The sequence below is a fragment of the Xiphophorus couchianus genome, chromosome 14 (assembly GCF_001444195.1).
Source record: "Xiphophorus couchianus chromosome 14, X_couchianus-1.0, whole genome shotgun sequence".
NCBI lineage: Eukaryota > Metazoa > Chordata > Actinopteri > Cyprinodontiformes > Poeciliidae > Xiphophorus > Xiphophorus couchianus.
The window spans coordinates 23102672-23125960 of NC_040241.1; the positions used below are offsets into that span (position 1 = coordinate 23102672).

General features: G+C 34.5%; 1 protein-coding gene and 2 long non-coding RNA genes across 3 annotated transcripts in view; 1 reads left to right on the forward strand and 2 right to left on the reverse strand.

Annotated features, from left to right (window-relative positions):
* LOC114156923 (V-set domain containing T-cell activation inhibitor 1-like) overlaps positions 1 to 18085 on the reverse strand; it is a 57368-nt gene extending 39283 nt beyond the window's left edge. Inside the window, exons 1-2 of the mRNA XM_028037543.1 lie at positions 17824 to 18085; positions 17698 to 17739 (exon numbers count right to left, since the gene is read on the reverse strand). Of these exons, the coding sequence (XP_027893344.1) occupies positions 17698 to 17739; positions 17824 to 17956 (175 nt within the window). The 5' untranslated portion in view covers positions 17957 to 18085. The remainder of the gene's footprint in view (positions 1 to 17697; positions 17740 to 17823) is intronic.
* LOC114157013 (uncharacterized) lies at positions 4635 to 5981 on the forward strand. Its single transcript, XR_003598065.1, has 3 exons — positions 4635 to 4715; positions 4813 to 4927; positions 5880 to 5981. It is a non-coding gene; the product is annotated as an uncharacterized LOC114157013 (long non-coding RNA).
* Positions 18086 to 20367: 2282 nt separating the features above from the next.
* On the reverse strand, positions 20368 to 21503 carry LOC114157009 (uncharacterized). Its single transcript, XR_003598061.1, has 2 exons — positions 21377 to 21503; positions 20368 to 21125 (listed from the first exon to the last, which is right to left on the reverse strand). It is a non-coding gene; the product is annotated as an uncharacterized LOC114157009 (long non-coding RNA).
* Positions 21504 to 23289: the final 1786 nt, after the last annotated feature.

Genomic DNA, 23289 nt, shown 5'->3' on the forward strand with positions numbered 1-23289 from the left:
AGAAGAATAACAACCAGGGTTGTTAAACAGATGCAAGCAAAAATTCACATTTTTGTTTTGACGGTGCCATGTATATTATTATTATACTTTTTGTTGATAGATTCTTATATATAGGAAAAAATAAGATGAAACTATTTAGTCCATCAACGTGGAAATTTTCCTTCGACTCTAAAACGAAAAATCATATTCATAGAATCACATTATCAACAATTGAGAAGAGAGCAAAACACTTATCAAGTTATAGGTAAATATTATCATTTAGTTTGGTTAAGAATAATTATTGCCATCCATTTTCCATCCATCCATTTTCTGTTCACCCTTGTCCCTAATGGGGTCGCGAGGTGCTGGTGCCCATCTCCAGCTACGTTCCGGGCGAGAGGCGGGGTTCACCCTGGACAGGTCACCAGTCTGTTGCAATAATTATTGCACTGTCAATAAATGACTTCTAATAGATGTTCTTAGATGCCAGAGCAGGGGTCACCAACCTTTTTGAGACTGGGAGCTACTTCACAGGTACAGAGCAACACGAAGGGCTACTTGTTTGATACAGACATACATTTTCTTGGCTCAGCCTTTATAACAATAATACATTTATGTATATATGATTACATGCTGCCTGATCATATTAATGTTAGGGACTACTGACAGTAGTTATCAGTAATAATTTACCATGGCAGCTATGGTTAATTGCTATTATCTGATCCGAAGTTCTTAGTTCAGAGTTTTAAGTTTGATTCTCTTTTGCAGATTTTCTGTGTGATTCTAAATTGTCCTCAAGTGTCTGAGAGTCTGGATCGGTGCAGCTGCAGCTGGACGCACTGAGATTTTCCTTTAAATAAAAGAAAGAAAAGAAAAGTTATTGTATTTTTATTATCCAACCCTCTTTACTATTAACACAATTGTGGAGAAAAGAAAAAGTTCTTTTGTACCAAAACATCTTGTATGTAGCGCACATCAGTGTGAGTCTGTGGGGGTTAAAGGTCACGCCAAGGCCTAAATCTGATTGGTCAGTTTGCTTTTTCTGTGAGCTAAAAATAATGAATGGAGTTTGAACCTCCTGTAGTTCTATGATCTCGCCTGAGCTTTTTACAGTGTGCGGTTCTGGCGGGTCGCCTGTTTATTAGCTTTTTTTGTGGTTTCGCAAACTTAAAAGCTGACGGGTCACCAGCTGGCTGACACCAGCAGATGTCGGGAAAAGGTCCGACAGATCGGAGGGTAGCACAGAACTGTCACTGCACCTGGCCTGCAGGAGCACAACCACCTCTCCAACGCGCATCATGTGGCGTCGCACAAAAACAACATAAACATAAACCACTAAAGCAGCGCAGCCTTTTTTCGTTGTTTTGTTTTTACACAAACGATGCTAAATAATAAAGACATGGAAGCAAAGCCGTGAGATCAAAGGAAAGAGGAGGATGTTGATTCCCAGGTTCAGGTGATGTCAGACGTCCAGAGGAGGAGAAGGTGAAGCAACAATGTTTGCTTAATTTTTACTCTTGTGGGAAACGTTTCGACTAGATTAAATGGTTTAACCCGCAGTTTTAGCGCGACGCTCAGGAAGAGCAGCAGATGTCAGCTAACAGGTGACCCATCAGCTCTCCAGTTCGGGAAACATCAAAGATGCTCATAAACCGACGACCCACCAGAACCGACACGGTAAAAAGCTCAACCGGCATCCAAACCGCTCTTAGAACTACGGGAGGTTCAAACTCCTGTCATTCATTTTTAGCTTACAGAAAAAGCGCCAAGCCACCAAATAAACAAAAACAAACTGACCAATAAGATTTAGGCTTTGGCGTGCCCTTTGACCCCCACAGACTCAGACGTGTGCTACGTACAAGATGTTTTGACACATAAGATCTTTTGGTTCTCCACAATTTTGTTAATTGTAAAGAGAGTTCGATAATAAAAAATTCAGAAATTATTCTTTTCTTTTTTTACTTAAAGGAAAATCTTAAGGTAGGCAGAGCTGCTGCAGCCGTACAGCTGCAGGCGCTGCTGCCCTCCGATAAAATCCTGCAGGCGTCTGAGCAGTTCTGAATTTTAACCATAGAAAAGAGTTTTATGCATAAAACAATTTATTTTTAGCATTTTTTGTAAAATGTTGTTTTAACTTGAGTTGAGTTAAAACTCAAGTTAGAATGTTAAGTTTGAACATTTTAACTCAACAACCTCAAGTTGGATAACCCCAAGATCACTGGGTCTTCTTAAAAGATAGAGTCTCTGAGAACAGTTAAAGATAAAAGATAAAGATTAAAGATATAGCCAGTGTTTTCAGCAAAGTTGAGCTGACTGTCCAGGAATGACCCGAGGAATTTAAAATTTGCCACAGTTTCAACAGATTGGCCATCAAGTAGAACTGGAATCACTTTCAGGTCTTGTTTAGCTCATTTAATTAGCTCTACTTCCTTAAGAAAATAAAACAAATATGGTGTTTTATAAGATAATTTATCTTTTACGATGCCAGTGTTGCCAAAATTAATAGTAAATAATAAAGACTTTGTGCTATTCTGATTTAGTAATGTATAATGTAATTTTATTAGTTGTTACCACCACGACGCCACTAGAGGCAGTAGCAAGCCCGAAAAGATGCGACTAAGGAGCAGATTTAAAAGTACACATAAAGCTACAGAATTTGTTAAAAACTGTGAGCTTCGCTGAAGTAAATAAAAGAGAGAAGTTCAAATACATGCTGAGAGTGAAAATCCTTCCTAAAGATGAAGATATATCACAGATTTCGAAAGAAAATAAAAACGGGAGACCGCGGATAATATAGGAAATAGCGCCCCCTTCACTACCGGAGTGCAGTGGTCCCATTTCCAAATAAGGTATGAGACTGACAGTGGTCCGTCCCGCCCCTTCCTGTTTGCTGCAGCGAGGTCCTTCTTGAAATTTCTACCTGTTACCAGCCATTTTTAAATGTTGGCAGGAAGACCATATTTAGGGTTGTGTGTAAATAAAAAGGTATCAGTTCGGTAGAATTTAATAGGTAATAAATTAAAGCTTTACCAAATCAGATTTGAATTTACGCGTGACTGGTGGGGATTAGAAAAGTAACAATGTGGCTTGATTAGGTTAAAAACGTAATGATTACCTCAGGAAGTATTATGTTATATTTCTACGATTGGTTTTAGAAAAACAGTATTTTTATTGCAGATGAATAATAATGAATTGTCTTAAGCTTTGCTCCTGTCACATCTTAGTTTGTGCAGGGCATGATATAAAAAAAATACACACAAAAATAAGTATTTTATTGCCTTTTAACAGTTTTCTTGTGGACATAAACTAACCTGGAAATAGGCAAACCCCCCCGTCAAATTATAAATAATAATAATTTTAAAAAAGCATTTTTAGTATCTTCAAATATGTATCCCAGTATGAATAAAATCTGAGCAATTAATTTAAAACAAATAATTTGGTGTGCTCAAGTTTTATTTTAGCTATTCAAGAATCTTATTTTTCTTAATATATAAGCTTAATTACATTATTGATAAAGTTTCAGGCTAAAAAATAGTTAAATATAACTGAATAATTTTGAAATGGAAACATTTTTCAGTTCAGTTCAGCTTCATATCCCAATGGGAAACCAGTTTCCCTTTTAGGTTTAACAGAATATTGAGGAACCTTTAAGAAGCAATGACTTTCTGTTTCACTTCTAGAGGTCAACCAATATTATCTCAAGGGCAATGAATCTCATGTTCTTACGGTCAGCGTTTATGGTACAAATCTTTGAATGCTGTTACTTTTGTTGGCTCAAAGACTATTAGATTATTAGGTAACTTTAAATCACTGGGATTCAGGACAGGCAAGAAATGACTTGAACATCTGGGTGTGAAATTGTCAAAACTGCAAACACAAGAGGTTGCAGAAGCGTATAAAAAGGTTCACATCGAAGTTTTAGGTTTTCTTTAATCAGTCACTTCATGGAAAAGAAAATACAAGAGACATATTTTGTTTTTGTCCATATATTTGTTCAGGGTGCATCAATAGCTGACAGTATAACTTATTGTTGTTTGTGAATTCTGTTTGAAGGAAACTTTCAGAAAATGCCTGAAGTGATTTGTGCATCTCAGCAAATCAAAGCTGCTCCTGGTGAAGATGTCATCTTCCAGTGTTCTGTCAGTACTGAGTGGGATGTCAGTATGTCAGTGGAGTGGACCAGACCGGATCTACGGCATGACTCAGACAAGAAGTATGTGTTGGTGTACAAATCCCAGGATGTGGACAAGAGCCTGACGATGGAGTCGTACATCGGGAGGGTGTTTCTGTTCCCTGAGGAACTACAGAATGGAAACGTATCACTAAAAATCACCAATGTGACAGTCAATGACAGTGGGAAGTATAAATGTTTTCTCCGAAGTCTGTGGAAAAGTGTAATAGTTGAACTCTTGGGTGAGTAAATGTACATGCTGAAATTTGTATTTATTTATTTATTTTTGGATAACAAATGGTTCTGACCCAAACTTTTCTATAACAGTCTCAGATGGAGAAGACAACATTTCAACGACACAGAACATAACTGGCATGGAGTCCAAAGGTAAATCATGCAACAGTTCACACTCATTGTAAAAATAGCTTTTCAATTATATATGTACAATTATTTAATCTTTTTTTTATTTTCAGTTGAATGGTATTGGTGGTTCATCTTAGCTGTTGCTGCTGCTGCCGTTGTTGTCGTCATCGTCATCGGTGGTAATTACCTCTTTATAAAATGTGTAAGTCAGACAGCAGTGAAACCCATTGCATTCTGTTTTCACCGTCCAGATGTTCATATTGATGATAAACCTCTGTTCCATTTGTAATGTTTTTCAGAACAAGAAGAAGAGTTTGAATAAACTGACTGGGCATGACTCTGGTGAAGATGAGACCAATGAGACCAGTATCCCTCTTACAACAATCACAATAAACCATCATGAAACATAAACATGTAAGTCTGATCTAAATATTTAAATTTTTCAGTGGTTGTAGTGGCATCACGTATCTGGGCAGTAAGTTGGAAGCATAAAATAGCAAACAATGTATTTTTTATTTTTAAAATGAATCTTTCTGCATTTCTTCTATTTATCAACTGCAATCATTTTGAGTTTTAGCTGTTATTGTGGTTACAAATCAGCATGTTTTGGAAATTATCCATGTTGGCTTTCTAGTCTGTGTTTGAACATGGTTATTTTATGTAATGTTTAAAATATTGAATTAAAATATATTGAAATAAATCCCAATTTATATATTATTCCCTGTAACTTTAGCTAAAAATAAATGAAGTGCCTGTACAGCTGAATCAATGTTACGCTGCATCAAAAAAGTGGAGATAAAACAATAGGAAAGGTTGTCATCAATTAGGTTAACTGCTTAATTATTATTTTCTGTTTTTTTGCTCTTATTATTAGAGTAATATGTTTTTATATGGTTGTTTTAGAGAAGAACAAGAGCAGTGGTCACATTATTCAGCAGCATCAGGCTGACAAATAAAAAAAACTGAAGTGACATTGAATTGTTGCTTTGCACTTTAATATTATAATTTGTTTTCATTTAATTTATTGAGTTTTTTTTCTCAGGGACTTTTAATTCATTTAACTTAATTGCAGAATATTCTTGTGTTTAAGGTTAAAGTTAATGACAAATGGGTCAGTTGTTCTCATAACTGTTTTTGTTGACTATTGCTCTGTTTGAGTAATACCACTTGATCAAGCCTTTTCTAGCATTTTACACCAAAAAAAGTAACAAAAGAATTTGTAATTATCAAAACTGCAATTTCCAGATTGTACTGAGAGTGAAAAAGCTGTATTGGGACATCTCTAATATTTAGCGTATGTTAAAATGGACGGACTGCTCGCTATGATTCAAGCTCAGGTTTTAATCTGGCCTCTTTCTGCTGACAGTTTTCATGAGAAGGATGTCAGACTGATGAATGTCTCAAGACCTCAGGATGGTTTGCATCTGTGGAGACCTGATTTCAGAGAAGAAGAAAGAAAAAAACAAAAGAAACAACCAACACTGAACTTTCTTCATCTTGTCCCAGTATTTATTATTTTCACCTGTTGGCGTCAAACAAGATCCAGGTGAATTATGACTTGGACGACACCAAAAACCAACAGTCTCTTTCTGATGCTTCTGTGAAATGTTGACATATTTTACTGTAATTTATTTAATGGTGAAGTTTAATTTGTATTAAGGTATCTTTTTAGACTTTTTTTAGCATTATTTATTTTTGTACACTTATTTTACATTCAGAGGAATTGAGGAAATTCAATTGAGCTGACTAAAAAAAATATCTTTTGTATTCAATATTGATGTCAGGAAATTTTTTAGATATTACACTAATCTGTTGAATTATTCTGTAACAGATTTATGAAGATTCAGAGATCAGTGTTATAATTTTTAAAAATATGCATGTTTCACAAATGTTACTTTTTTTTTTTAAATAATTTTTTAAAAAATGTAAATTTTTTTAATTAATCTGACAAATGCTATTTAGAAACACCTGTTATTGTAAAAGTAACATTTTGCTTGTGTATATATATATATATATATATATATATATATATATATATATATATATATAAAATCTTAGCATTTCTTAGGAAGAAGTTATAATGGATGGTTTAACATTAGATCCAGTATCTAATGTTACTATATACTAGAAAGGTATCTAGTAACATTACTAGACATGTTAATGTTACTAGATATATCTATGTTACATGTATCTACTAACATACATATATACTGTATATGTACATGTATGTTACTAGACTTTTAATATTAAATAATGTATCTTAATTTTGGTGAATTGTTCAATTTATTTGACTCAACATTCAGAATTCAAAGTCAAAAATACTTATTGATTCCAACTTAAATGTTGTTGTAACTCATAACTACCTATAACTTTTATTTTTTATATAACTCATATTTGTATCATTGTAATGAAGACTGAAGCTGGTTCAGTTGTGGATAAACAATCACTCCAGGGTGTCGGATTAGAACAGCTGAGATATATGTTCAGGTGAGTTAGTGAAAGAAGAGAATGTCCGAGTCCAGAATTGAGCTTTACTTGTTTTTAATTAGCTCTGGAGGTTCAGCCATACATACAAGGGCACGTGTGTGTGTGTGTGTGTGTGTGTGTGTGTGTGTGTGTGTGTGGTTTCCTATAAAGATAAACAAATACAAATTATGAGAATTTATCTGTAAACCCTTTCACAAATAAACCTAATTTCCACAAATGAATAAATGTGTTAATGTCTGACTATGAGAATGTAAATAATAATTATACATAAATAGTAATAATAAACCCTGCAAATAATAGTGTCACACGATAAACATACAAGAGAAATAAGGCATTTTAATTGCAAATGGTAACACAAATAACAGCTGCAACTAATTAACCGAGCTTAATAGCTTAATGCTAAACGGCTAACTTTAGCTCTCAACAATACAAGTAAAATACAGCAAACGACCATAATATTCAACGGGACAAAGCACAACTACAGCTCTTAGACATTTACGAAACCAAACTAAATCAACAACAATATTACTTACATTCAATGGACGCAGACAATAGAAAGAGGTTATGAACGAAGTCAGCCTTGAGAGCCGCATCACTCAATACTCAGATCCATAAACAAGCTGTAACAAATATGAACATGAAGCCACCCAGTGGCTGAAATAAATTACTGCACCTAAAATACTTTGATGAAGAAAACCTAAACTAGAGGGCTGAAAACAAATAATTAACAGTCTTTTGTACAATCATTGTTGTCATGTCTTCACTGTCCAGAGACCAGCTGTCTTTATGGAGCTACTTTGTCATCTTGTTTGTTGTTTTGTTGGAGTTTGTTTGGGTGCTGCCCCTCCCTGTTTCTGATCAGCAATGGAGGCAATCACTGCTCAGGAGGATTTTATTCAACTAAACTAATTACATTTATTGCTGTGTCACACTAAACGTGACAAAGCAATAAATGTTGATGACAAATGTTGTTGTAAACTGTGATTATCATCATCATTAATCATCAAATAAGGACATCAGTCATTTATTGGACAAAGATCAGATTCTGGATCAAACTGTGTCAATAGTCGTCTTGTGACTCAGATTGTAAGCTCTATTTAGTTTTAGACAAATATCTAAATAAAGTTGATTCCTTGTTTGAATATAAAATGACTCTGTCTTATTTTGTATTTTGTTTGTGTTTTATTTTATTGCCTGTCAGTAACATTTCCAAATATAAGAAACTGCTGGTTTTCAGAATAAAGTGAGTAATCAGAGTTTTTGTTGCCTCAGGTTCAGATTTGTTTTCTATCTGCAGATGTCAGGAGACCTGCGGTCCTAAAAACACACAACAAACACTGACTTTCCTAGTTCTGTGCTAACTCTCTTCCTCTTTTATTTGGTAAGACATGCCTGACAAAAGTGTGGTGAAACTTGAAAGATCGCCACCAGATGGCGCCAAATACGTCCGTGTTCCTCAGCAGAAGAAATGCTGAACGTCTGCAGTTAAAGTTTTTGTTTTAGAAAAAAAAGATTAAACATCAAAATAAAATGTAATTTATAATTATCAAAACCACGTACTGAGCAAAGATAAAAACATAATTTTTTTCCAATAATTTTCATTTCTAATGGCCACCATAGAACCAACAAGAGCAGTGGTCACATTATTTTGGGTGCAGTCAGGGAAATTGGAGCTGTAGACTCTTAATTTCTCACAATTGGACAATATTGTAGGTTTTCCCCACCAGTAGTTGTTCCCACCATTCAGCAGCATCAGGCTGACAGATAAAAAACTGAAGTGACTTTCAATTGTTGCTTTGCACTTTAATATTATAATTTGTTTTCATTTAATTTATTGAGGTTTTTTTCTCAGGGACTTTTAATTTATTTAACTTAATTGCAGAATATTATGGTGTTTAAGGTTAAAGTTAATGACAAATGGGTCAGTTGTTCTCATAACTGTTTTTGTTGACTATTGCTCTGTTTGAGTAATACCACTTGATCAAGCCTTTTCTAGCATTTTACACCAAAAAAAGTAACAAAAGAATTTGTAATTATCAAAACTGCAATTTCCAGATTGTACTGAGAGTGAAAAAGCTGTATTGGGACATCTCTAATATTTAGCGTATGTTAAAATGGACGGACTGCTCGCTGTGATTCAAGCTCAGGTTTTAATCTGGCCTCTTTCTGCTGACAGTTTTCATGAGAAGGATGTCAGACTGATGAATGTCTCAAGACCTCAGGATGGTTTGCATCTGTGGAGACCTGATTTCAGAGAAGAAGAAAGAAAAAAACAAAAGAAACAACCAACACTGAACTTTCTTCATCTTGTCCCAGTATTTATTATTTTCACCTGTTGGCGTCAAACAAGATCCAGGTGAATTATGACTTGGACGACACCAAAAACCAACAGTCTCTTTCTGATGCTTCTGTGAAATGTTGACATATTTTACTGTAATTTATTTAATGTTGAAGATTAATTTGTATTAAGGTATCTTTTTAGACTTTTTTAAACATTATTTATTTTTGTACACTTATTTTACATTCAGAGGAATTGAGGAAATTCAGTGGAGCTATTTAAAAAAAACAATCTTTGTATTCAATATTGATGTCAGGAAAATGTTTACATATTACACTAATATGTTGAATTATTCTGTAACAGAGTTATGAAGATTCAAAGATCATTATATTTTTTTAAAATATGCATTTTTCAAAAATGTTACATATTTTTAAAAAATTATTATTTTTAAAAAATGTTACATATTTTTAAAAAATTATTTTTAAAAAATGTTACTTTTTTAAAATAATCTGAAGAATGCTATTTAGAAACACCAGTTTTTGTAAAAGTAACATGCTGCGCATATATATGTATATATACACACACACATATACATATATATATATATATATATATATATATATATACATATATCTTAGCATTTCTTAGGAAGAAGTTATAATGGATGGTTTAACATTAGATCCAGTATCTAATGTTACTATATACTAGAAAGGTATCTAGTAACATTACTAGACATGTTAATGTTACTAGATATATCTATGTTACATGTATCTACTAACATACATATATACTGTATATATACATGTATGTTACTAGACTTTTAACATTAAATAATGTATCTTAATTTTGGTGAATTGTTCAATTTATTTGACTCAACATTCAGAATTCAAAGTCAAAAATACTTATTGATTCCAACTTAAATGTTGTTGTAACTCATAACTACCTATAACTTTTATTTTTTATATAACTCATATTTGTATCTTCATGTTTTGGTTTGTTTTTCCTTTGACTGGCTGCTAATAACAGGACAAACAGGTTGGCTTAGACAAAATGGCCGCTCTGCTTCCTGCTCCATCTTAAATTTGTTCAGGTAAAACATCTCAGGTCTGAAAACACATATTGAACTTAGCATGAATAATACAAAATACAACAATGATTTAAAGGGTTTTTATTTACAAGAGTCAAAGCTTAACATCAGTTCACATTAAACAACAAAAACATTTATTGATACACTAAACAAAACAAAGAATTTAAAACACACAAAAAGAAAATATTTTTCTAATTTCTTTGGTTTAGAGGAGCATGATTACTAGTAATGTGACATTTCAGTCAGTTTGCTCAATCACCAACTCACAGTCTGTTTCTCACCTCTATACAAACTCATTAGTACTTAAACTAATTCTTCATATTTTAAGTAATATGAAGAAAGTGCAAATCTCCCTAAAAATCCCACTAATCATCTTGACCAGCATCCACTGTCTTTGTGTTTATTATTTATTTGTTTATTATATATAAACAAATAAACAAAATCATGACTGCACTGGAAATACACCAGATGTCAGATATTTAGCTCAAACATAACAGCTAATCTCAACCTACTAGTAATCATAAAATCATTCATCAAGTTTATTTGTATAGTTGGAATAAACTTCAGCATCAAGTTCATTTCAAGCTGCTTTTCCTCATAAAAACACAAAAGTACAAAGTCATAGAAACAGTCAACAATGGAAACGTTACATTTTGTCCAGAGCCATCGCTGCACATTTCATTTCATTTTTAATGTTTCCAAAGCAGCTCTTAGCAGGAGGCTTTTAGTCTAGATCTAAAGTGTTTCGGCTGTTTTGCAGTTTTTTGTAGGTTTGTTCCAGATTTGTGGTGCATAGATACTGAATGCTTCTTCTCCATGTTTGGGTCTAATTCTGGGGATGCACAGCAGAATCAGAACCAGAACCTGAGAGGTCTGGAAGGTTGAAACAACAGCTGTTTAAGCTTGATAAGTAAACATCAGTCAGTGTATTTATATGACAGGTTAGCAGCACTGATGTCTTTTAAAATTATCCCCTTTAGAGTTTTTGCATTAAAACATTTTATTAGTCTGAGGAAAAAGCAAATAAAATAATCCTGATGCTTATTTTCATGATAGGAATTTCACTCTTCTTTTCTAAAGTCGAAAAACAAACAAATGAATTTGACAATCTTTCATCTTTTCTGTTTTTCGTTCTCAGGCTAGAAGCAAAATAAAAATGTATCTGATGTGATTTTCCCATGTCAGTTTAGTAGAAAGATTGTTATGTTTGTATTTACTCTGGATGATGAATGTTGGAAAGCATCAACATCTCAGATGTTTTTTCAAGTAAATAAATAAATTCTCCCTCCCAGCATGAACCACTTTGTGTTCCTGTGTCAGATTTTCTTCTAAAAATCTGTTAGATGTCAGAATGTTACATCCAGGTAGCAGAAAACTTTACAGTTTAGGATTTATGTTTTTTTTCTTTTCTCTGTTTTCTGATAATAAAAAATCTGCTCACCAGGAGGTCAAAACAACAACATTGTCTAAAATTACAATTTAATAGCTGCTCATCAACACAGTTGAATTAGTTCATCTCAGGATTCAAAGACAGTTTCATTGTTTGCTGGTAAAACCTACACAGACATAAACAATATACAAATGTAAACATACACAGTATATGCCCTGCATTAATCTCTGAAAGTTTCTCCCTGAGATGAAACTTTGCTAAAAAAAGTGCATAGAGTTTATCCACAAACAGGTTTATATATATTAATAAATCTAAAGGTTTTCTTCTGTGCATGTTTAATGTTGATCTGATGATCTGCAGGTTTGTGTCTTTCATATATGAAAACTGTGTTGACTTGTCTTATCTTGAGGTCTGTTTATCTGCAATTAGGTTGCAGCTCAGAAACTTCACTACTTGTTCCAAAGTTTTACTTTAAAATTTGACGACTTTGTCATAAAATGCAGGAATAAGGTCAATAATTTGGGTTTGTGGTTCAATCCTTCTCTTTTAAGAGGTAACAAGGACCAGCTTTGATCATCTCTAAACTTAAATGTTTTTAGGTGAATTTAAAAGTTTTATCATTTAAAAATGCAGATGTTCATATCCACCCATTTTTGTCTTCATGCATTGACTCCTGCAATTCTCTGCTTTCTGGGTTACTGAGGAAAAGTTTTATGGATCTGCAGATGGTTCAAAACGTGGCTGCTTGTATTTTACCAAAACCAGGAAATATTTTCACATCTTTTCAGGCCCCAAAATCTTTACTTTGTAGAAAGTATTTTGTTTGTTTTTTGTTTTTATTTTGTAAGTTGTTACAAAAAATCCTGCATTGATAAGTTTTTACAGTTTCTTTTATGCAGCTATTGAAAATGAATTTCAGTTTCATTTCCCTTTTTCTGGGCAGAGAATCAAAGTGTGAAATAGAGGAACAGCTTCAATCTCTCCAGAAAGGTTTGAGTTGCAACCCAGGGAGCCGCCATGTTGGATTTAGATATTGGCTAATTGAAAAACCTGTTTTTTAAAATAAGAGCCATTTGATTTCTGAGATGTTAGTAGGAACTATAAAGTATAAAAAGCACAATTTTATTCACAGTCTTTAACTTTGCAGCAGCCATTTATTCCTACATTAAACAGCCATTTTAAGTCAGGCTCAGTTCAAGCTGATGTATTTAAAAAAGGCTCATCGGTTTGAAACTATAAATGTCAAATGGACTAATCTCAACAGAACACTGGCCCAAATTAAGTGACTCTGGAAGCCTGAAGAGTTTGATTTACTTCACCATAAATCAACGTTTCTCAGCCTTGGACTTTGGACTCATTGTCCTGCATTTTCTCCCTGCTTCCATGTACCTGACTGAAATGAACAGGTGATTCATTTACCAGGTCCAGGCTATAGAAGCTCAGCTCTAAGCCTCCACTGAGTCCAGAAATATGAGACATTTCTTTCTGTTCTGATCTTATAGTTTGTGTTTGTATGGTTTGTGTTTCCCCCATGGTGACTCATCACCAATCATGTGGCAAAGCTAATTATGAACACAGTCTTTACGCTGACCAGACCATAATACATATTCATCAACAAAACTTCTCTACCTCCTCAAGCTGAGTGTCTGGAATGAAAAAGTCACTTCAGCTGGTTTACAAGATAAAGTTAGTATTTGATCTGTTGTGTCTATGGGCCTATTTTCAAAGTAATTGATGAATTTCTAATTTTCTTTAATTTTCTATGTTAATAAATAACCCATAATAACATATTTTAATAACAATCTTACATCATGTAAGTACAAGGATGCTTATAAAAAAATATATAGTATCAAAATTTTCTTTTTTGCACATTTTTAAGGTTTTAGTTTTAAGGAGGGAATAGTAAATATACACCACTACTGGATGTGGTAGAAAGGATGAACTAATGAATTCACTGCTGATTCATAAATTGAAAAACTATTCAGCAAGTCATAATAAAATCCATAAATATTTGGTCATTTATGTAACAAGAGTGTGAGCGTTAAAGATAAGATTCACTGACAGAAATGAAATTAAAAACCTTTTGTTGGCACAAGCTGGGGATCAAGTCTGTCAACTTTTGCATGTACAGTGAACCCTCGTTATTTCGCGGTTCACCTTTCACGGTCCCACTGCTTCACAGATTTCCACCTGCGTTGTGTTCTGCATTCTGATTGGCTAAAAAGTCTCTCCGCTTCTTCTCTACCTGTGTGTCAACAACGTTGCGGTTTAATATGTACACATACGTAAAACAGCTTGCCATATTTAACATAATCGATGGTGGCATGTCGGTTTATAAGAATCTTTTTGCCCAGAAGAAAAAAGAGCGACAACAGCTACCGATAACTATGTTCTTCTCTCGACAAAACACACCTGCACCGCGGGCTTTAAAAAAACAAAAACCGCTACATAGAGGAGTCAGGCTGCAGCGGCTCAGTCAGAAGAGCTGTGAAATACACGAGAGTCACTATTTGTCCTACTGTACTTTTTTTTTTTTCATAATCATTTTTCATTTTCTCCCGTTCTAATCCAATGACTCGGGTCGCGGTGAGGCGGCGCTGATCTCTGCAATTTGAAGCCTTCAGTTCGTATTGATGATAAATTTATTATTTTACAGTACAGTAGTTATTTGTAAAAAAACTAACAAAAAAAAAAACGTTTGTACAGTACTTTTATTTGTTAAACAAATGTTTGGGCCTGTAAAAAGGTTTTGTTCTTTGGTTTCAATGTATTATGGAGTATTTTATTCTATAATAATTGTAAAAAAAATAAAGGTAACTACTTCACGGATTTTGCCTATTGCGGGTTCTTTTTGGAACGTAACCGCCGCGAAAAACGAGGGTTCACTGTACTAAAAAATACTTTTCAAGACAAATCAGTTTTCAAAAGCTGAGTAAGACTCTAAGCTACAGAAACAGCTATGGACATAAACTGTTATTTTTTAACTTACATGATTCTTCATCCTTTTTTTATCTAAAAAAAGATGATTAAACCTTTGATCTAATTAATATGAAGGATTTGCTTTTGGGTTTAAGTCAGACAGTTTTTCTATTATTCACAGTTCTACACATGTAACAGTTTTCATACCAACAAGAGGTTGAAGAGATTTCAGATCAGGGTGGATGATTCACACATTTTGGTTTGGTTATCCCAGGTTCTGTAAAGGTCTTTCTTCAGCTCCATCTCCTTGGTTACCATTTCCTCTGCGATCTATGAAACACAAAACAATGTTTTCAATAACATCATCTTCTTCTGATTGTTTGATATCCCAAAGTTATATTATTATTAAGATGGCTTGAATAAAAACAGAATTCTGTCATTTTTAGTTTTTCAAAAGAAAATTATCATCAATCAGCAAAAAATAAAATAAATTAAAGCAGTAAAATTTTGACTTTTTCTGAAATTATTTGTCTTTTATTTGTTCCCAGATTCTTGTTGACAAAAATAAGATAATCCAGAAACCAAAGCATATTAAAATAAAAATGTAAACATAGTCATATTAAATTGAATATATAATGTATATTCAGATGAGGCTTGTCAGATTAAAAGAACCTTTTAAATATAACTTTCATTAAGTTAGAAGAGATGTCTTTCATTAAGCTCTACTTTCTTTTATTTTAATTGGTCTGATGTAATTATAATATTAAACATGTTTTAATTGGCTTTAAGCTTCTCTGTTGAAGAAAACACAACAAAGAAGAGAAAATCTGAGTTATGTGTTTGCAATTTTTAATAGATTTATTTATATCATTTTATGAATGAATGTTGTTGGATTTTGTTTTCTTGATTCTTGGCTGTTTTTCTTTAGTGTTGTCCAGATCAGGGGCCACAGGTTGGTCACCTCTGGTCTAAACCTTCATATCACTGTTCAGGTCAGTGGGAAAGCTGGTGAGCCAGGAGTAAACCAGTCAGGTCACCAGTTCATTGCTGCTACATCAAATTATCTAGTCAGTCAGATTCAGTCACCAACAAGGAAGTTCAGTTTCCTGGTTTGATGCTCAGCTGTGATGTTCAGTGACTGCAGTCCTGCTTAGTTTATCAATGAGCAGGAAAATAAAAAAGTAAAGAATCAATATAAGTTAATTATTACATAATTGTTCCATTTCCATACCTCCATCATTTCTCCTTTGTTCATTTTGAGACTTGTTGCAGCAGCGTGGAAAAACTGTACACAACAGAAAGTAAACAACAGTGAATATTTAGCTTAACAATATAAATGAGTGACAATATTTAATTCTCCTTAACAGTTTTTGTCTGGTAAAAATGTTTCATCAACCTGGGCAGGCAGAAAGGCTACAATAAACAACAAAGACCTAAAAGAGAAAAAAGTTACTCATAATAGTTTGGTTTCTTGTTTTTCTTTTCTTTTCAGACAAACACCAACAGATATTGATAAATATGTGAAAACTGAATAACTTTTCTTATACATGTTTATCCAGACAGCTCCATGTTTCTGAGTTTTACTTCTCTTCAGCTTCAGATCAGTTTTTGCAAACTATTAAAAACTATAATTTTCTATCAATTGGAAACATGCATTTATGGAGAGAATCATTAATTCACCAAAATCCTGCAAGACTTACAAAGACAATGACTGACTTACTTTGTTCACCTCTGTGGCGACGTACAACACAGTATGTGATGAAGGCGAGGATGATGAGTGCTCCAACAACAACACCACCAATAACTCCAGGTTCAGGTCCTGTGACAAAAAAGAAAAACAGGTTTTTAAAATTCCGCTTCTGAATATTTTGAATTCAATTTTGCATATTTTTGTTTTATTAATGAGATCAAAGTTGTGAACCAACAGTCACCTCATCATTCAGGGGCCACCATTTACTGCACCACACACACACACACACACACACACACACACACACACACACACACACACCCACACACACACACACACACACACAGATGAAACCAGAACCTTTTTATTTTTACTGTCTGACTCTAAATTGTATGAAACCTTTTTTTAGTTTAGTTAGAAGGAACAAAAGCTAAACTTTTGTTTGTTAAATGCCAGTTTATTACTTTTCTTACATTTAGAAACTTTCATATTAATGTTCCTAGATGATGTCATAACTGTGTATAATCTTAAAGATTAATTCACATCCTCTTATTTCAAAGTAGGTCCAGTTGTGGATGTAAAACAAAAGTTAAAGAAACATTTTCTTCAAAGGCAGGAAGATTAAATCAGGATGGAGGAAAAACTGGATTTCCACTAGTTTGGTTCTTTCTTTGGTTCCTTTGTTCCAGATTTCTGAAGATGGCATGTTGATTTATTCAAATAATATTAATCAAATATTCACACCATAGAAATGCCATCATGTGTTCAGGAAGGAGAATAGTTTTAGTCATTCTTTGTTATTTACTCCAACAATTGTGCAAGGAAATGTGATTAACCTGATAATTAAATTATATATTTAGAGGTCAAATCAACCAGTTTATTGAGAAACAAAACATTTTACTAATTTATCCACATTTATCCACAAGTAAAATACTAATTTATTCAAGACAGTTATTGGCTCCCTTATTGTCTGAGTAAGTAAAGATACAAACATTGATGGACTGAAGTTGTTTAAAGTATTTCCAGTCATGCTGACCTGTTAAAGCTCTCCACACTGCAGACACATTCACCCATTCACTCTCACTAACACACACACACACACACACACACACACACACACACACACACACACCCACACACACACAAACACACACACACACACACACACCCAGTTATACACCTATTTGCAGATCAATAGGTATTTAGGAGTTATCTGCCTTGCCCAAGGGCACATCAACATGTGACCAGGGGAAACAGGAAGACAACAACTGTATCCACTGAGTCACAGTCGCTGTGCCAGTAACATCTGATTATCAGTTGTTAAGATATTTACCTCCAGAATGTTTGTCGGGGTTTTCATTTTCTTTTCCATCAACTGTTGAGGAATCACATTAAGTGTTAAAGATATCAACATTTTTATCTATTTTATCTTAAATGATTCTGAATCAATAAAGCTCACCAACAACCAGAGTAACATGTCCCTCTTCTGGCTTATTATGAACAGGCAGACGGCGAACACTGCACATGTAAATCCCTTCATCGTTCTTAGTTACGTTGGACAACTTGAGAGAAATGTCACCGAGTTCAAGCATTGTATGGTTGAGATAAGTTCGATCTTTGTATCTGTCGTCTTGAGATTTTTGGTCATCAGCTTCATTGCGAAACAAGTGAACAGTTTTACTGGAGTTGAAAATCCACTCGACTGTAGCACTGCTTGCGTTAAGTTCCACAAGACATGGTAGAATAACGTCGGATCCCACTTGTGCTTTTATTGGCTTTTCAAGTTGATATTCTCCTGGAAAGATAAACAATGCTTTTAAAATGACTGCACTCCTGATGATGTTCAGTTTGTTGCTCAACTATTATCCTTTAAATGCTTACAGTTGTGAAAACTGTTGGGACAACACAGTATTATTGAGTTCTTTCAAAATAAAAGCTCACATTTTTTCAGTTTTGTTTTTGTTTGTTCACAAATTGATGTCTAGTCATTATTTTATCAATCTCTGGAAAATAAAACAAGAAAATACTAATTTAATTAAAATAAATATCAACATTTTACCAGAAGAAAAAGTAGCAGCTATCCCATAACAGCTGGTGTTAAACCTGTTATAAAGGACAGGTATTTCCATAATTGCTAAAACCTGGAAAGCAGAGGCCTTATCTGATTTATTGATCAGAGTTTCTCCAAACCTTCAGTTTTAGTGAAGAGATCAGTTCCAGCAAACTGATCCATGGAAAGATCAGAGACAAATGAATCACACAGTCATTGTGAGGAGCAAAGATCGGCCTGTCATGTTTCGTGTTTTTCTGTGTGTTTATTTCGAGTTTTCTGAGTCTCCGTGTTGTCCTGTTCTCCCCTCGATTACTCCCAGGTGTTTCTCATTCCCTGATTACCCCCTGTGTATTTAGTGTCACCTGTGTGTCTGTGTCTCTGTCAGGTCCTCATCTAATGTGCAAATCAGTCCTTCGTGTGTCCAGTCGAAATATCAGTTTGCTACCGACGTTGAGCCCTGGCTTCCGCTCAGTCGTGCTGCCTGTGTTTGTGGACTTTTCTGGATTTTGTTCATTAAATCTTTGAAATGTAAGGTGCGTTACAAATAATATGTATTATTATTATTATTATTATTATTATTAATAAATCTTCATTATTCATCTAACCTGGTTCCATCTGCGTCTGCCTCACAACCTACACCGCATGACATGGCCTTTATGGTCTAATTTAACAAGATGAGCCACTGATCAATTTATTGATGACTGTTACATTTTGAAATAATAAAAACAGATTTCTAATTCAAGAACTTGAACCTCAATCAATGAAAACAAAAATCTAAAGAGGGTCATTAACAAGTTTACATCAGTAAAGGTGTGAAGCTGTGGACAGAGAAAGAGCAGAGCTGTATGGGAGACTGAGGTAAGTTAAGTCACCACTTCCTGCTGGGAAACTAAAAAACGTCTTTGATCATCAAATAGTTAGCAGAAAGGCATCATTTAACAAAGTCTATGCAGGTAAGAACTTCATGGATAAACTTCTTAAAAAATGTGTTTCACTCCTCAAAGTGAATTCAGTTCTTCATAAGTTTCATGAGGATTGTCCTTGGACTATAATAGATATTGTTATATTTGTTTTATATCGTCTGTGCTATTTATGAGGTTTATTACCTTTTGATAAAAGATAAAAGTGGAGCATTTTAGCTTTGAGCACAAATAAATTCACAATGGTAGCTTTGGAATAAGTTCAGCCATTTCTATGGATGGAGTAAGTTTGTTTTTTTAGGTTTACAGCACAACATAATCCATACTCAGGATAAATGGAGACATGACACATTTTTTCTACAGGCTGTATTATCGAAGCAGTTATCTTTACACTCTTTCTAAATGTTTGAGGAGGTACAACATCCTGAAACTCAGATATACACGTTTGCGACCAGACTAAGGTTGTCTTGATAGCGGCTCATCAACTGGCTGCTGCAGATTTGCGACACTATCTTTGATATTAACTATTTATTTTTGGACACAAAACATCTATGAGAATATGGACAGAGAGCCGGAACTAAAGTGCTGAACCAAACTTCCTGAATATCAGACTAATTCTGGGTTTGATACGCACCTGTTTATTGTAAATATACGCAAGTTCAGTAACTTTTAGTGTTGTTTTGAGATATAACCGCTACGCTGTGTACAGTACTGGGAGGAAACGAGGAGACAAAAACTGAACGTACCTTGAACTGCGACGGGCAGTAAACTGATCAGCCAGAAGAGAACCGGAAAACATCTCATGATGTGTTCCTGTCTGATGAAGAGCATATTTCTGATTTTATTTTAAGTATTTAATGAAGATTTGATAAGTAGAAGTAATGGCCGACATGTCTTCGAGTCAAAAAGTGAAATAATACTTTCTCTTTCATTTGTGTGTGTGGGGGAGGAGCGGGGTGTGTGTGCTCTCATAGTCCCGGAAGCTTCAAAGCTTTTAATATTGTTAATTAAGAAAGTGGGATAGCAGTCATATAGTCTGTATGTTAATTTATTATTTAATCCTCAGTATAAACATTGAGACATAGATAATCATCAAGCAGTAACTACAACACAACCATCCATACAACAAATTACATAGTTAAACAGAAGAACAACCTCAAGCTCAGTTCAGATTCAAATTCAAAGATACTTCATTGATCCTAAAGGGAAATTAAATCTTGTTGTAACTCAAATTAATTCAGATTCTTCAAAAGTCATTGTAGATCATGATAGCTGTTGGCAGTAAAGACCTGCTATTGTAATCTGTATTACAGTAAATCTGAAGATCTGTGCCTTCAGACAGTCTAATGAAGAGGATAGTTAGGATTGTCCATTATTTTCTTGATTTTATGAAGAATCCTCCTTTACATTGTCATCTGCAGAGGTCCCACAGTGGTCCCCAGAACAGAACCAGAACTCTTTATCAGACTGTTGAGCCTTTTTAGGTCCTGCTCTGATGCTGCTGCTCCAACAGATGATGGCAGAAAGATGATGCTCTAACAGACTTAAAGAAGATCTGCAAGGTCCTGGTTAAAACCTTGAAGGACCTCAGCTTCCTCCAGCCTGCTCAGTCTAATTAAATAAATTGTGCAAATAGTTGCATTAGTTGTAAAGAATAGGGATTATAATTGCTGGTGGAAAAGTTCAGATCGCTGTGGTGAGTCCGGTTAGAACTCCGAAGAAAACAGAGTTTCACTCCAATGGTTTTAACTTGCGGTTTATTCCCTAACTTGATGTAACGGTGTGGTTCTAGAAAAGATAAACAATACAACGTCAGTGTCAGAATAATCACCAAACAAATGACTGAAATAATATCACACATACTAAATAACTGCAAAATTAATAGTCACAAACATCAAGTTCTAAACAAATACACGACACGAAAAACCCACTTTGTGTAGATTTTAAGTGCACACGTGTACAAAGCATGCTGTCAATTAAGGGCAAAACTGAAATACTCTGCTGAATAAACAATGTCATTAACTTCCAACATTACTTACTCGGATATCCACGCACACACATCAACGGAAGGTGACAATAAATTGCAAACAGCAAGTTAAAGTTCACAAACTGCGAACGGTAAACTCTACAGCTCCTTCTTTTCTTCTCTCCCCTTCTTCGTCTGCATGCTGCTCACCGGCCCCTCAGGGCTCAACATAGCAGACTGCCAGGTAGCCTTTTTCACAAGTTGTTTTTTAAATGTTTACCGGGCAATACTTTTCTTTGTTTTTATATTGCTACATGAAAAAGAAAATCCAAGTAAAATCTAGAAGGAAGGCGAGTTTTTGGAGAGAACTGGAAGGAGCTGGATTAAATGCATTTACATACATATTTGGGGGTCCTCATTCTGACCAGAGTTTACAAGTTAAAGGAAGAATCAACAGCCATTCTAGGGGATGCAGAGACAGGCAGGGCAATATTTCAGGCCACAATGTTTCTGGAGACTTTTCTCCAGAGTAATGTGATTTGACAATAGAGAGACAAGACTAGAAACAGACAAACTAGCAGCTATTAGGACAGTATGGAAAATGTGGGTTGCAACTTCCACTGTTCTATTAACCAGGCCCTAATATCACAGCAGATGAAAGACTTGTGGCATTCAGAGGTCACTGCTCATTTAGACAATATATACCTTCCAAACCAGCTAAATATGGCATAAAACTCTGGCTAGCATGTGAAGCAAAAGCCAACTATGTTTTGAAAATGTATGTTTGCAGTGGAAAGCCAGCTGGAGGATCATCTTCATGACTCATTTGTCTTGATTTTAATCAGCGGGTCAATTTGACCCAGAGCAGAATAGTGTTCCAAGTTCAATTATAAAAATCACCCCTTCAAAAAAAATCAAAATGTAATATAAAAAAATTAACAAAAAATCACTTTCAAGGATAATTATTGTTTGTTTTGTGTGTAGGTTTTGTCAGTGGAGATAAAAACTGTAACTCACATTTTTTATGTCCAAATGAGTAAATTGTCGTCATCGATTCTTTTATTTCTGAGAAATAAAAAAAACATCATTGCACAAATATTGATTGAAATGGTTAGTATTGGAGTTAATAATCAGATACAAAAATGTCTTGGAGGAATTTTTTGGTTTCTGATACTATAGCATGAATAAACACTCCCTGGGTCAAACTGACCCACAAACATTATTGCTGTACCTCAGAAACGAACATAACAGGAGGGTTAAGTACTGCAAACCTAAAATAACAATGAATTTTGTTTAGCTCTACATAACCTAAAAAGCCGCTTCCGCTAGCTGAAAATCACCCTTGCTTCAAATCACTGCTGGTCCGTTGGTGCTTGGGAACTCTGAAGGCTTATGGGTAATATTTGGTGTTTTGAAATACAGAATGAAACACAGTAAAGATAACAAGATTGTTTTTTTATTGTGCGGATGAACTTAAAAAATGGGCTCTTAGTACTTAATTTATTTTCTGAAAAAATTACAATGTGTACCCAAAAATTTTTTATCTCAGTATTTTATTGTTGATTTCACAGATTCAGTTTTGTTAATATATATATTATATATATATATATATATATATATATATATATATATATATATATATATATAAAAATTCCCTTCTCACCCACCATGGGTGGTTCTTATCCTCTGAGCTCGGGTCCTCTACCAGAGGCCTGGGAGCTTGAGGGTTCTGCGCAGTATCTTGGCTGTGCCAAGGACTGCACATTTTTGGACTGAGATGTCTGATGTTGTTCCTGGGATCTGTTGTAGCCATTGGTCCAGTTTGGGGGTGACTGCCCCGAGGGCCCCGATGACCACAGGCACCACTGTGGTCTTCACCTTCCAGGCCCTCTCCAGTTCCTCCCTGAGGCCCTGGTATTTCTCTAGTTTCTCGTGCTCCTTTTTCCTGATGTTGCAGTCGCTTGGTATTGCTACATCTACCACAAC